The sequence below is a fragment of the Oreochromis aureus genome, linkage group 14 (assembly GCF_013358895.1).
Source record: "Oreochromis aureus strain Israel breed Guangdong linkage group 14, ZZ_aureus, whole genome shotgun sequence".
NCBI classification, from domain to species: Eukaryota; Metazoa; Chordata; class Actinopteri; order Cichliformes; family Cichlidae; genus Oreochromis; species Oreochromis aureus.
Genome location: NC_052955.1, coordinates 14,371,155 through 14,385,871, shown reverse-complemented (window position 1 = coordinate 14,385,871; position 14,717 = coordinate 14,371,155). Strand labels below are relative to the sequence as shown.

The 14,717-nt window shown below is 37.3% G+C and overlaps 2 protein-coding genes across 2 annotated transcripts; both read right to left on the bottom strand.

The window, feature by feature from the left end:
- Positions 1-40: 40 nt before the first annotated feature.
- LOC120443509 (zona pellucida-like domain-containing protein 1) lies at positions 41-6,002 on the bottom strand. Its single transcript, XM_039622343.1, has 11 exons — positions 5,898-6,002; positions 5,701-5,806; positions 5,378-5,604; positions 5,106-5,287; positions 4,946-5,018; positions 4,760-4,857; positions 4,603-4,683; positions 4,345-4,516; positions 4,063-4,201; positions 3,326-3,364; positions 41-1,168 (listed from the first exon to the last, which is right to left on the bottom strand). Exons 2-11 carry the CDS (start codon positions 5,798-5,800, stop codon positions 1,083-1,085), a joined length of 1,197 nt encoding a protein of 398 aa, XP_039478277.1. The 5' UTR covers positions 5,801-5,806; positions 5,898-6,002; the 3' UTR covers positions 41-1,082.
- A 2,742-nt stretch (positions 6,003-8,744) lies between these two features.
- Positions 8,745-13,527, bottom strand: LOC120432883 (zona pellucida-like domain-containing protein 1). Its single transcript, XM_039598228.1, has 11 exons — positions 13,514-13,527; positions 12,872-12,987; positions 12,559-12,785; positions 12,277-12,461; positions 12,112-12,184; positions 11,935-12,032; positions 11,777-11,857; positions 11,494-11,665; positions 11,286-11,388; positions 9,533-9,553; positions 8,745-9,391 (listed from the first exon to the last, which is right to left on the bottom strand). Exons 1-11 carry the CDS (start codon positions 13,525-13,527, stop codon positions 9,312-9,314), a joined length of 1,170 nt encoding a protein of 389 aa, XP_039454162.1. The 3' UTR covers positions 8,745-9,311.
- Positions 13,528-14,717: the final 1,190 nt, after the last annotated feature.

Below are 14,717 nucleotides of genomic sequence, written 5' to 3'. Positions count from 1 at the left end.
TCAGTGTTTTTTTTAGAGCTCTGATATTTCTCAACATCTGTTTTTGTATAACCGTTACAGATAACAAGAAGTCAGTGCACTTTTACTGCCAGTCCCAGGGCTCAGATAAATGTGGAGAGTTGTGTCGGTGAAGGTATTTGGTGTAAACTCTATGCTACTGTTGGACAAAACCAAAGGAGGAGGGGTGGGGGGTGCTTGGAGGCAGTGAGAGAGAAGAAAAGGTTGGCGCGTAGAGGTGGTAGTAGGGATTTTTAAAAGTAGCTTTAAATGTTCAGAATTGGCTCATGTGATGTGCGAAGCCCAAGAGAGGTGTAGGTATGCGCTGGAGAAACGAGGAATGAAAGTCAGTTGAAGGGAGAGAGGATAGGAGGGAAGCAGGTGTAACAGTGAAGCTGGAAGTAGCAGAACTGGGTGAAGCTGGGTGATTGGGTGGAGACGAGCGTCAGCAGTGATTTGTGGCAGAAGGACAGATATGATGTATGATTTGGAGACGGTGGCACTGGCAAAAAAGACAGGAGGCTGAGATGTCAAGATATTCATTTAGAGTCACCAGGAAGGACATGGAAAGGAGTGTTTCAGAGGCACAGCTCAAGTTTAGTGGTTTGGCAACAAAGTTACATTTTGTCATGCTGAATAAAACATCAGGTTAATTTGTTCATAGATTAACTTTTGTTTTGGATCCACCGTCAATAAACTTGAACTTCTCTTGATGTTTTTGACAAATTACCTGCAAATGTTGAAACGTGTTAATATTCTAAACCTACATACAGGACAGAAGTGTACAGAGCAGTATGCACATCAGCAGGCATTCCAGTATGACTGTAAACCTCTGTTTTTGTTAACAGCAACATGTATTCATAATGCAAAATGGCCATACAGATTGAATTCAATGTAATCCAACTGCTAAAACAGTTTCACTAAATATTTTTTTCAATGCATAAAATATGAACTATTATCTTCAAACTTCAGTAAATATTGAGCCTAAATAATGGCTGACCAAACTGACATTTCTTTTATCCAGCATTACATTTTTTTAATCAATATTCCTTCATGACTGTGGGATATAATGGGATGACTGTTTTTCAAATGGACAACAAAACAGTTTTGATGACACTGCACACAATTACGAGCATTACAGGGATCCTGTTGTACTTCAACGATGGAGAATCTGTATGAGAAAAACACAAAAAAACATCAGGACTTGCATTTTTATACTGAAAAATGTTGCATATTTAAAAGAAAAGAGGCCCATGGGGGTTTTGTAGGCTTTTGTCAAAGCAAAACATTACAGGTACATACAGTTAGAAGAGTGAATTTTCAGAGAAAAGGCTGCACCCGAGGTGGTAAAGAGTAACTAAGACTATGTAGGCATGATTTCTAGACTTCTCTCGCCTCTTTTTTCAGTTCATACATCTTCAGTTCCTGTTAGTCCCTCCTGCCATACATGCAAATTCAGGACGAGACATAAGGAGAGAGTTATCTTTCATTTTAAAGCTGTGCCAAATAAATAAACTTATAAACAGTTTTTCAAGCCAATCTGTATTTTATGAGATCAAATGTGAATGGAGTTTAACAGTGTGTCTGAGAACTTGTATGTGGAGCTTCTTTTGATCATATTCACATCAAAATGTCAGGATATCGGATATCAAACCAACTTTTCCTAAACCAAATCATCTTTAAAACCTAAAAAGAACTTGTGCCAAGTACTTGTTAGCATGTCTTCGACTTCCTGCCATGGTTTTGTGTCATATCTCTTTTATGCTTCACTGATTAAAACATAAAGGACGCACCTGTGCACCCTCCATTTGAGCTCTATTTCAACTGTTCTATTGTATGCAGAGGAAGAATCAAACAATATGCGGATGTGCACGGACCTTGAAGCAGAAAGATCAGGTTAACAAAGAGAGAATGCCACTGTGATGATACCTATTACTGTAGTTTTAGGTTGATCTAATGCAAAGAAGTCCAACTAGCTTTGTAGTAGACGCCTGTCATTGGTTAAGGTTACCACATTTGATTGTTTTGCACCCATCTCCAACACTCTTGCATACATTTCATACATTTCTTGTAGTACTGATAGATGCTTCTTTTCACAAACCTGACAGTCAATAACCCAGGTTGGAACAAAGCTACGCTGGAGAAGCTGATTGGCCAGCATCTGGCACATTCAGGAAGTAATGACGTATCACCGTTACAAGTTTAGCTGTGAAGCAAACTGGCTGAAGATGATTCGCAGTTAGATATTTTCTCGAATGCTCCAGGGGCAGGAGGTCAGAGTCTAAAGGAGCTGATTTGGTCAGCTAAACCAATGAACTATTAACACAAAATGCATAAAAAATGTTACTGAACCAAGGTGATAATACATGTGTAAATAGAGACTGTACATACACGTAAATACAGATACACATGTACGGTGTAGATATAACACAAGCAGGCAACAAATGAAAGACACACTAATATAAAGCCTAAAAGACTTTTTAAAAGATGTTTGGTCATACAGCTTTAATACGCAGTGACACTGATTCTTAGGTATAATCATTTGTAAGCAATTTAACACTTTTCTTTCGAAACGTATTCCCTCCCATAGATGTGAAACTGCGTTGGTATTCAGTAAGAAAGGCGATCGCATGCGTTTCCCATCATTTGATATGTGCGCTACGAATGGAGGTATTGTCACCATTAGAGGTAACCACTCCCATCAGATGAGATTTGTTTTATTTGAGGAAAAGGTCACGATTCAAAACAACGTGGAACTGATTTACAGTAAACACTTCCATTTAAGATGCCAAGTGGACCAAACAATAGCAGCAAAGTGCCTCCCACAGAGCAGAGCAGAGCAAACAAAGCCCTCTCTGTAGGGTTCAAGGGTTTAATAATATTCATGCATAACTTTTTCACATGTGAATAAACATACACGTAATATTTAACATTATAAATGAATGCCTGGATTTTTGTACTATTGTAACAAAAAATTTATACAATTTTATGACGTATTAAAATAAACTTGTGCAATTGGACCTTTCCCTTTCTTTTTGGTTTCAATATACTGGACCAGAGTGATTTAGTGGTTATATTTTTCTAAATTTGTGTTAAATCTTAATTTCTGTTTAATTAAGTGCATCAAATTGTCCAATCAGAGCAGTTTCCATGGAACAAGCTCATAACGGTTCAGAAAATATATTCTGTTCTGTGCTCAGTTTAATGTTTGTCATGATTTAAAAGTCCTCAACAATGAATTAATCCATTTCAATTAAACCTACATGACCATTTTATGAGTTGTACAACTTCAACACAATCACACATCACATTCAACACAGATTCTTACCATCAAAGACTGAGTCAGCTGGCAGATCTGTAGGAAAATCTAAAGGAAAGAACACAAGTAATGTTAATTAACTGGTTCATTTTAAAGCTAATTTTGCTTTTAAAAGAAACAAACGTGGAGTGAATCCTCTTAGGACTGAGTCATCATCAGTGACTCCCTAACCCTAACTAAAATCAAATGAGCCAAAAACATAACTGCAAAAAAAGCCTCAAAACCTCAAGACATGCTTGAGCCTAACAATACAGGCCACACAATCTATTATAAATGTGTTAACAATGTTTTTCTTGCATTTATAAAATTATACAACTAAAAACACATTTAAAAAATGCATTACTAAGAAAACAGAACAATTATGAAGTGAAGCAAAAATATGTATTCAGAGGTTTTGGCCTGTTTTGAAACAGAGTGGCTATAAAGCTTTGAATTCTTGCTGTTATTGTGTAAATTAGTTGAATTAAAAGGATGCAACTGATAAGAAAACATAGAGCAGCCTAACAGGTTTAAAAAAAATGACATTTTTTAATTTAATTCTGACTGATTGGAATGGATGTATAATCTGAATCTTGAATGAATGAATATGAATGCTCACCTGAGCCTTCAGAGGTTTAATTTACCCCCAAAATATTGGAAATGCATATATAAGTACCAAACAAACAAGAAAATATAACACTGTTTATCTTCTACTTTGTTTCCTTTTATGTTTGTGCTGTTAGTTACTGCCGAGTACGAAAGCATACCTATGTCACTCAACACAGGCGTCACGGCTTTCCTCCTCTGGCTTCTCACGTGGATGGCAGGTGAAGTTACTATAGTGCTCTCTGACACGTATTTGTTGGCCTTTCTCTTCTCGGACAGTCTCTCAAGAGATCCACATTTCTGTCAAAAACATGAAAAGACAGGACGTAAAATGATGGGAAAATGCAAAACCATCTTCAAACAGGTAATGGAAATGTTCACAGAACTGAGCAAAAGTTAAAGACATAATATTTTAAAGATCAAAATCTATGAAGTGGACTCACAGACAGTAAGGAGCGACATTTAGACATCTCACAGAGTCTGGTGACACAGTGCAAATAGAAAGTGGAAACTGCCTCATACTCATTGTCCACCAATCTGAAGGCTTCAAAGGAGAAGAGCGCTTTTTGCGACACCCCATTGATCTCCACCATAGCTTGTGCATCCCATGTATTCCTATAGTAAAATGATAAACATGTACTTGAGAAAGTTTGAAATGTGTCAGTGTGTAAATGGGTACATATTACATGTATCTCACTCACCACACAAACAGGCCATAATGGCCGCTTTGCATTGGATTTGGACTTGTTGTTGCAAAGCATCTTTCCAGCAGCACATTGAACCTTTGAGGACAAACAGAGATTTTTTTTTTTAAAGACAATTAAAAAAAAGGTTATTAATGTAAATTTTAAAACTTGCCTGTCTTTTAGATTGATGGCTTTCACTTCAACATAAATCTTTGTCTTCACTTCAAGTCCTGTTTCTGGGATAGTTAGGATCTCTTGGTACTGTTTGTCCTGTTCCAGAGAAAATTAATGGGGAAAATGAAGTTTTGAAAGTATTTTTTAAATATTTTGGTTAATTCTAAAAGATTTTAAAGATTACTTTGTAGAGCTGCATACTCAGCATGTTGATCAATCTACTATCGTTGTATTTTATACTTGAAGTCCCACCAGATCTGCATTCAACCAAATAAAAATATTATTTTAGAGTATGACAGATTAAGTTTGCAGGTATTACTCTGTGTGTCACATGGCATACTCACACACTCAGTTCGGTGTTGTTGAACAGATGCATGGGGTATATGCAGGAGAAATTGTACCGGATCTGAGGCCTGTAGGTGATCATGCCTGCAGTGGGGTCTATAGAAGTAACAGTGCCAAAGACGGTGACGTACTGGACATATGAGAAGTCCGAAAACTGTCCACTCCCAATATGACTGCTTATCTGTTGATGGAGAAATATGTTTTAGCAAGACAGCTTTCAATAAATTTGTTATAAAATTAAAACCGAAGCAAAATCTATTATATAGGTTACCTCAATATTATTACTGCAGAAAGAGAGAGAATTTTGATTTATGGGAAAGCTGAATCTTAAGACTGGTGGGTCAACAGTGAAGTCAGCAGTCCCATAACATTTAGGATTATTTGTCTGATTATTGAGGACCATCAGGGACTCGTTGTAAAAAGCATTGTACATCGGGCAAAGGTAGATGCTCAGGTCTATGTGCTCAGGCCCGCAGGTCACAGATACATCTGAGTTCTCTAGGAGAGGAAAAATAAAAGATTTCAATCAAATCAGTGGAAGATTGAGAATGTTTTTAAACTAGAGAACATGCTGCAGAAAATGATGTTACAAACCTGGAGGTCTGTTTGTAGAACTTAAAATACAAGCGTCTGGTATCTGAGCATCAGCCCTCAAAATTAGACCAAGCTGGAACAGAAGAATGAGCAGCTTCATTGTTCTCTGTGACAAAACAACAAAACAAATGGAGAAACATATTTAACTGTGTTATGTTATGATTAGATTTAGTAACGTTTTGCTTTATGGCGCTCACCTGTAAGACTTCCTTTTGTGTCCCGTGGCTAGTCTTTGAAAACCTCTCAGTTTATAGTATAAAAGTCTCAGAACAAACAGGGGGAGGCGAAGGAGGAGGAGAAAGAGGTGTAGACTCTTCAGACAATGTGGTAACATTAGCTGAGAACATCAAGCATAAAGGACTTGCTCATTGTTTCCATCTACATTTCACTCTGTTTGTGACTATACATCATATGTCACTGGTCTAAATTTAATCGTTTTGTAAAGAAATTCACTTTGTACAAGACAAAGAGGCCCAGATGTTTCTTGTACTGTCATTAATAATAATAATAATAATAATGATAATAATAATAATAATAATAATAATGATAATAATAACAGCTTGCTGATCACGTCCCACCACCAAGGCAATTTTTTGCTGTTGTTTATAATAAAAATAAAATAGCACAAAAAAAACAAACCCTAATATGATCATGTGAAAAAGGGTTGCACTCCTTGGCTTTACAGAGCTCAATATTAAGTTTCAGGACTTGTTTTGTCTGTCAGGCCTGTGACCTCACTTCTTTTGTCCCCTCGTGTTCTCATGAGGTTTCTTGCCACATCATCAAAATGTTTTTAGCTAAAAATTCCACAGGAGCCACCGTACACTACCTGCTTGGGAGGAAGCATTAAACGTGTAAAGAAAAAAAAGCTGGTGGATGTATGAACTATTTCTAACCAAAGAAAAAAAACTAACAGTCTCTGATTTTTATGTAAGTTTCATTTTAATAGGGAGAGACTGAATAAAACTAAAAATCCACATAAAGTTAGAAACTGACCTGCATGTCCAGCACAGTGGGAAGACATTTCTTGTAGTTGGTTACCAGGTTTGCACAGATCTCAGGGGGGATTTTGGCAAACTCCTCTTCACAGAAACTCTCTAAATCCTGCTTGGCAGCTTCCTCCACAGATTTCCTACTGGACTGATGGCTGGAGACTGCTAAGGCGTGTACAATGACCTTAATTTGCTTCTTATTAGCCACTCCTTTGTTGCCTTGGTGGTATTTTTTGGGTCACTTTCATCCTGGAAGACCCATCCATGAACCATCTTCGGTGTTCTGGCTGAGGGAAGGAGGTTTTCATCCAAGATTTTAAGGTACATGGATTCGTCCACTGGACTGTCGACAGTGTTGGGAAGGTTACATTTAAAATGTATTCCACTACAGATTACAAAATACATGCCCCAAAATGTATTTTGTAATGTATTCCATTACGTTACTCAATGAGAGTAACGTATTCTGAATACTTTGGATTACTTAATATATTATCAAGCTTTTTACAACTACATAATTGTACTATTGCTGGGTGATTTCTTAGTACAGTGAAACCCCGACTTACAAATACCCCCATTTAACGAAAAATTCAAGTTACGAAGGTACTTAACGGCAATACTTTGTAGAACCACCTTTTGCTGCAATTACAGCTGCCAGTCTTTTAGGGTATGTCTCTACCAGCTTTGCACATCTACAGACTGAAATCTTTGCCCATTCTTCTTTGCAAAACAGCTCCAGCTCAGTCAGATTAGATGGACAGCGTTTGTGAACAGCAGTTTTCAGATCTTGCCACAGATTCTCGATTGGATTTAGATCTGGACTTTGACTGGGCCATTCTAACACATGGATATGTTTTGTTTTAAACCGTTCCATTGTTGCCCTGGCTTTATGTTTAGGGTCGTTGTCCTGCTGGAAGGTGAACCTCTGCCCCAGTCTCAAGTCTTTTGCAGACTCCAAGAGGTTTTCTTCCAAGTTTGCCCTGTATTTGGCTCCATCCATCTTCCCATCAACTCTGACCAGCTTCCCTGTCCCTGCTGAAGAGAAGCACCCCCAGAACATGATGCTGCCACCACCATATTTGACAGTGGGGATGGTGTGTTCAGAGTGATGTGCAGTGGTAGTTTTCCGCCACACATAGCGTTTTGCATTTTGGCCAAAAAGTTCCATTTTGGTCTCATCTGACCAGATCACATTGACAAAATGTGGGAAAGTTCAAGGGGGCCGAATACTTTTGCAAGCCACTGTATGCTATATAATCATTCAACCCTGGCAAAAGAAAAGTTCAAAGAAATCATTAAAACCCCCCAAATTACAATGACATGAGTGTAAGTAAGCCCCTCCATACAACTGTAGATGCATGTGTTTGGACTAAATTGTCTACATAGCGTGGATGACTGCTTTTCTCTCCTATGTCAGCCCTTTGAAGGATTTTTCACCATTCGTCATATTACAGGTAAGATATGTTGTCCTCCACCCCAACTAACTAAACAGATGAGAAAATGGATGAATTGATAGTTAGTACTTGTTTTTAGAACAACATGGAAACACAGAATGTGGAAATGAGAAATAATATGATAAAATGAAAGAGTTCATTCTCAGCTTTACAAAGCTTTAGGCTGTAGGTTTGCTTGTTTATCTGTTTTACTTAAGACTTTACTTCCCTTGTCCCTCTCATTATGCTAGTTGCACAAAGTCAACAGTCACCTGATAAACAAGCAGCAGGGCTCATTTAGCAGCTAAAATGGCATATACCTCTTTCTGGAGTTGGAAAACCCCCCAAAAGAGTGTTAAAACAAAATGAATGGTGGAGTAAGTCTCTACTTTTATATATATGTATTATGCACAAGACTTGTATCAAAATATCTGCTGTTGCTGGTCTGTGAATATACGGCGTTTTAAATTATTCTGTCGGAAACATATTCAGTATCATTCTTCCGCATTTAAAATTGTGAATGAAGCATTTTGGGAGATAATAATAATAATAATACTAGTCAGGGATTATAATATAGCAAAGATGTTTAGCTCTATAAGGACGACACAAATATGCAACTTGATAAATGTCAACAAGTATTTATTATTTAACATCAACATATTAGCTCCCTCTGCTGTCTGCAGTAAGAGGCAGCCGAAAGAGGAAAAAAAACAAAACAATGTAGCATGAGCAGCTACTTTTTTCACCATTCTCAACTCAAAACCCATTTAAAAGTTCATTGTCATTGATTTCAAGGTGCCATCATTCCTTATCTTCAATAAGACTCTTGACATCCTGGTTCAAATCATTTATTTGTCATACACAGTTATTTTAAATTATTCTGAGCCCTTATCTCCCCATAAACAAATATATGATTTATGCTGAAGTTGCATGCTTAGATAACCGCCGACCACCATGTAAAATGTTTGTGAAATGAAAAAGCTACATAGAAATGTGAAAAAGACCATGCAATGTTCCTTACTATTGTTCCCCATGACCTGTTTTATTATCTACTGTATAATGACCATGCATTGTAGATGATGAAATACTGCACTAGCAGTTTGGGAGATCTGTAAAAGGACTCCACTCTGACTCAGAAGATATTAGAACTTCCTCTTTGTGCGCCTGATGTACTTCCCGCCGTGAATGGTCAGGGCAGTGCTGAAAATATGGCGAAGCACATGACGACAGCCGCCAGAGGCCCGCTATAGCTGCCCCCATTTCTCACACCTTTGTGAACAGGAACAGAGAAAAGCAAGGTATCAAAACATTGTATAGCTAATGGGTCAGCATTGCTTATTACAGACAGAACAAGTAATCCCTTCTGAATAAATTTGTACACACCAACAGAGAAATGTCATACATTCTTACCGTCAGAATTTTGATCTTCTCCTGTAAAAGTGAATCAAAAGTCATGGTCAGAAATGGACAGAATTCAAAATTTGTGCTTATTGTGCTGTTGAAAAAAAATTGCTTAGTTGCTTTTCTGCAAAAAGTCACACTAGAAAACTGAAAACACACTAGAAATCTCAAAAACAGCAGGCTAAACAGGAAAACAGAGAGAAATAAAGCTCAACTCGACAGGGCAGTATAGAAAACATTGTATAGCTATTGCTCATACTGGGTGCCAGCGCATATTGGGATTGCTTATTTCTACCGCCCACAGACAGAACAAGTAATCCCTTCTGAATGAAATGGCTTGCAAAATAAAACAAAATAAAAACAAACCAAAACACGAACAGCAGACATTATGATACAGACTTATAACGAAATCTTACCCTCAGAATTTTGAGTCTTTATTGTCATCTCCACTACATACTGTATATAGAGAGGCGAAAGTTACAGCAGTGCAAGAAACAAAAGTCATTTGGTAGGAAATGGACAATAACAATTTCATAATATTTGTTGATTTAAAGTCTCTCACACAGCCCGTTTTTAAAGTTTAAAAAAAAAAAAAGAAGAGGAGGAGTGTGCTATTTGTTGTGGAATTGCTTGCTTGTTTATTAAAAAAAGTTTACAGAGCAATGTGATGCTTCATGATTCAAACTCTTAAAACATTCTAATGCAACAAGGGAAAAGTCACGGTCAGAAAACTACAGACCCAGCCCTGCTCTGTCAAAATCAAACCAGTGAATGACAGACTGACAACTCCTCTTAATGTCACCGCTACCACCCACGTGACTCCCGTTACACATCACCATAGCAACCAAGCAAATGAAAACCCAGTGATCATTAAAATTCAATACATTTAATTATGGCCTACAAGGAGAAACAGAGAGCAAAAGATACAGGTAAGCAGATGTGTCATTGGATAATGGCAGGTCATGTATCCTAAAACATTAAGAATCAGAATACTTTATTAATCCCTAAGGAAATTATGTGGGTTACAGTTCCTCCAAGAAGAAATGGTAAAAATAGTAACAGTAACAGACTAAACTCCAAGCAATATATACAATAATATAGTATTAATTAGTCAGTGTCAATTGTTGATTTGTCCTGTTCTCATTGTATGTAATTATGATGTCTGTTTAGTAGCCGTTTGCATACAATGCATAATCTCTCTCTTCATGTGTGTGTGTGTGTGTGTGTGTGGGGGGTCAGAGGGGGTGTTCGCCCAGGGCGCCAAACAGGCTAGGACCGCCACTGCGACAGGGTACCCAAAATCCACCATCAAAGACTAAGTTTTGATAATTTTTTTTTAGTGCAGTCAGCGTTTATCTGTTAAATTAATGTTAACGCCATAACTGCATTAACACGGCAAATCTCCATTAGCAAGTTAGCGCGGATCGCCCCGTGCGTGGGGCTGCACCGAGCTAACCGTGCTAACGCGTTGACGCCATGCAGCCCCACACACAGGGCTAACTCGCTAACGGAGATTTGCTGCATTAATGCAGTTATGGCGTTAACGTCATTTTAACGAGATTTTAATTTTTATACATGGTGCAAAAATATTATTTTATTATTTTACTAATTGTAATTTAATGTAACCTCTTTTCATCCACTAGCTGCATTGCCCAATTTGATCAGGTGAAAAATAATCTTTTATATCGTTATTAAGCGGCATAAAAGGGTAATAACACAAGAATACATATTTTATCTGTTGTAATTTGCTCTACACACATACCAGTTTTCTGGTTGCCCACAACTATGATGGGAGAGGTGACTGTAGCATTGCTCGACACAGTCTCCACCTCTCTCTTTCTCCTTTTTTGAGGGGTGCCACAGTTCTATGGAAAATAAAGATAAACAAAATACATTTTATTTATCTTAGTAATACAAAAAAAAATGAATTCTTTCAAGATGTCTGGTAAAAACAAGTCACGTCCACTCACAGGCATCAATGAGCTACATGTGGATGCCTCACAGAGTCTGGTGACACAGTGCAGGTAGAAAGTGGAAACTGTCCGATTTTTGTGCTCCACAAATCTGAAGGCCTCAAAGTTGAAGTTTGCAGTATGTGACACTCCGTTTAGTTCCACCACAGTCTGTGGAGCCCGTGTACACCTAGAGTGAAACAAAATACATGCACTTGAGAAGGTATCAAGGGCTCGCTTGAAATGAGTGTCAGTGTATGTGAATGATTAGATGAATTGTCGTTACATTTGTATAACTCACCCCACAAACAGATCATAAGAGGTGCTTTGCGTGGGATATGGACTTGTTGTTGCAAAGCATCTGTCCAGCAGCACATTGAACCTTTAGGGACAGACAGAGATTTTTTATGGGTCTTTTCTGTTAATGCAGCCAGTCTAATGTAAATAGTTAAAGCTTACTTCTTTGTTAGATTGGTGGCTTTCACTGAAACATAAATCTTCGTCTTCAAGTCAAGTCCTGTTTCTGGGATGGTTAAGATTTGTTGGTACTGTTGATCCTGTTCCACAGAAAAGTAACTGAGTAACTGAGTTTGAAAAGTTTTTTTGTAATCTTCCAAAAGTTTTAAAGGGTCTTACTTTGTAGAGTTGCATACTCAGTGTGCTGAGAAAGGTGCCATTGTTGTCTTTAATGGCCAGAGTCACACCAGATCTGTAGTTAATGAAAAAGAAAATCATATTATGCATTTAATATAACAGATACATTTGTGCACATATTTTTTGCATGTGTCATTGCATACTCACACAGCCAAGTTTGTGTTGTTGAGCAGATATTGCATGGGGTATTTGCAGGAGAACTTATACAGGATCTGGGGCTTGTAGGTGATCGTGCCCGCAGCGGGGTCTATAGAAGTAACAGTGCCAGAGACGTTGACGTACTGGATATTTGAAAAGTCAGAAAACTGCCCAGTCCCAACTTGAGTGGTTATCTGTTGAGAGAGAAGTAGTTTTTAGAATGACAGCGTACAATAAATTTATTTTAAAAATTATTATAAATCTGCAGCAAAAAGCTATTGCATAGGTTACCTCAAAATTATTATTGCAGAAAGATAGAGAGGTTGTATTTATGGGAAAGCTGTATCTTAATCTTGGTGGGACGGCAATGAAGTCAGCAGTCCCAAAACATCTAGGATTGGTGATCTGATTATTGAGGACCATCAGGGACTCGTTGTAAGAAGCATAGTATATCGGGCAAAGGTAGATGCTCAGGTCCATATTCTCAGTGCCACAGGTCACGAATATGTCAGAGTTTTCTAGGAAAATAAATAAATAAAATATTTAGAACAAATTATGGGAAGTTTGAGAGTGTTTTTAAACTGGACAAAATGATGATACAAACCTGGAGCTCTGTTTGTAGGACTTAAAATACAAGCGTCTGGTATCTGAGCATCAGCCCTCAAAATTAGACCAAGCTGGAACAGAAGAATGAGCAGCTTCATTGTTCTCAGTGTGGACCTGTGAGAAAACACCAAAACAATGAGAATAAGGTATTCACCAGTTTCTTTTAACAAAAAGTGTTTATGTAGAAAAAAAACTTTTCAAAAACGGACAGATTTTTTTTCTGTGTCAAAGACAACGGAGTAACCTCCCTCCAGGGCAAAGCTTACAGAGGTATTAGTTTCTTAAGGCCATTGTACAACACACAGTAAGAAGCCACTTGAGAGGAATTCGGAATACATGCACTATTTTCAGTCAAGTTCATTAACATCAAATTGATAGCACATTCATAGTTCAGATGATTAAAAAAGTAATTGTACTTCTGCATAGACACATTCATCATGTTGTCTCAGTACAAAAATATCTCAAAATACTCGCTATACACTCGATATTTCTCAGGTTTAACTTTTAAAATTCATATTTTTCTGTGCTAATACATAAAAATGTTTTTCCTGAAGCAGACACTTTAATTTGAATAATTTTCATAAATAAATATAATCTGAGTTATATCAGATTTGAAAAAAAAAAAAATTCTTAGACTCACCGATAAGCCTTCATCTTGGGTCTTCTTCCTCTCAGCTTCCAGATTAGGATCCTATTTATACCGTTGTCCCCACAGGGGCGGGTGATGGAAAACAATAGTGTAACCTGAACACTGAGCCTTGAACATCTTCATTTTTCAAATCATTTTGGTTTCTTTTTTTTTTGATCTTGAAGAAAATATCAAAATATTTTTAGGAAATTCTTTTGTGTAGAATTGAACATCGAGCTGTGGATTTTTTTGACAACAATAAAAAATGGAATAGTGCATCTTCAAGCACAATAATGTCAGACTTTTACTTCATTAGCAGCGGCACTATTGCATATTATGTTGCCCTTTAATTTAAGTTCCACATAATAAAGTTAGTCTATGAATTAAAAACATTCCATACACTTTCTTTATTTAAATGTTGACATTTATGCCAAGGATTTATAATATTTCACCTTGTGTTCATTTGTTATGTTAATTTAATTATTTTATTAATTTAATGTTTTTTATCTGAAGTGAAACATCATATTTAGTTTCATAGCCAAAAAACAAACTGCACTATAGGATTTTGTAGGAGTGTCAACACGTTGTACAAAGACTCATTAAACTGTGCTGTTTAACGTAACGTAACATATATGATCTATTTTAAATTAATAAATTTACGAATTTGAAAAACATTTAATTGCAGTCTTGGGCATGGGCTGAGTGCGTGTTGCCTAGGAAACGTATACAAACAAATAAAATTCTGTTTTCAAAGGTGTCTGAAAAGCCCTGATCAGTGATTTGATCACAAGTCCTCTTGGAGATCTTATAATGTTATAAAAACAGAAGTAACTGTCGTCAGAGTTTTGTAATGGGTCGTTTGTTGTTTTGGCCTCAGGCGCTAAACTGAAAGTAGAACGTTCAGCACTGTTGTGTACAGTCTCCAACTTAAAGACACACCTATCTCAGAGGAAAACCAAGGTCTTTTGTGAAGCATTCAAGATACGAAAGGGACTCCCGAGTCCCCAAAGAACACCACCATAATACAACATGAAGGGACAACCTGAGCAAGATTACAGGGATCTAATGTCAAATGCCGTTTATAATCTCTTCTTTGTTGTCAAAAAAAAAAAGCATTTGTCTGCAAGCAACACCATCAGTGTTACTCAAGGCATTGCTAGGTCAAAACCTGGACCCCTTGGGAAACACTATTGCTAACCTGGTTCAAGCCTGTGGC

Coding starts and splice junctions, on each gene's coding strand:
- LOC120443509 (XM_039622343.1), bottom strand. CDS start 5,800: ATGAAGCTGCTCATTCTTCTGTTCCAGCTTGGTCTAATTTTGAGGGCT. Junction 4,858..4,945: donor TGAGTATGCAGCTCTACAAA/GTAATCTTTAAA, acceptor TCTCTGGAACAG/GACAAACAGTACCAAGAGAT. Junction 4,202..4,344: donor AATGTCGCTCCTTACTGTCT/GTGAGTCCACTT, acceptor TGTTTTTGACAG/AAATGTGGATCTCTTGAGAG.
- LOC120432883 (XM_039598228.1), bottom strand. Junction 12,786..12,871: donor TCCTACAAACAGAGCTCCAG/GTTTGTATCATC, acceptor TTATTTTCCTAG/AAAACTCTGACATATTCGTG. Junction 12,185..12,276: donor AACAACACAAACTTGGCTGT/GTGAGTATGCAA, acceptor CATTAACTACAG/ATCTGGTGTGACTCTGGCCA.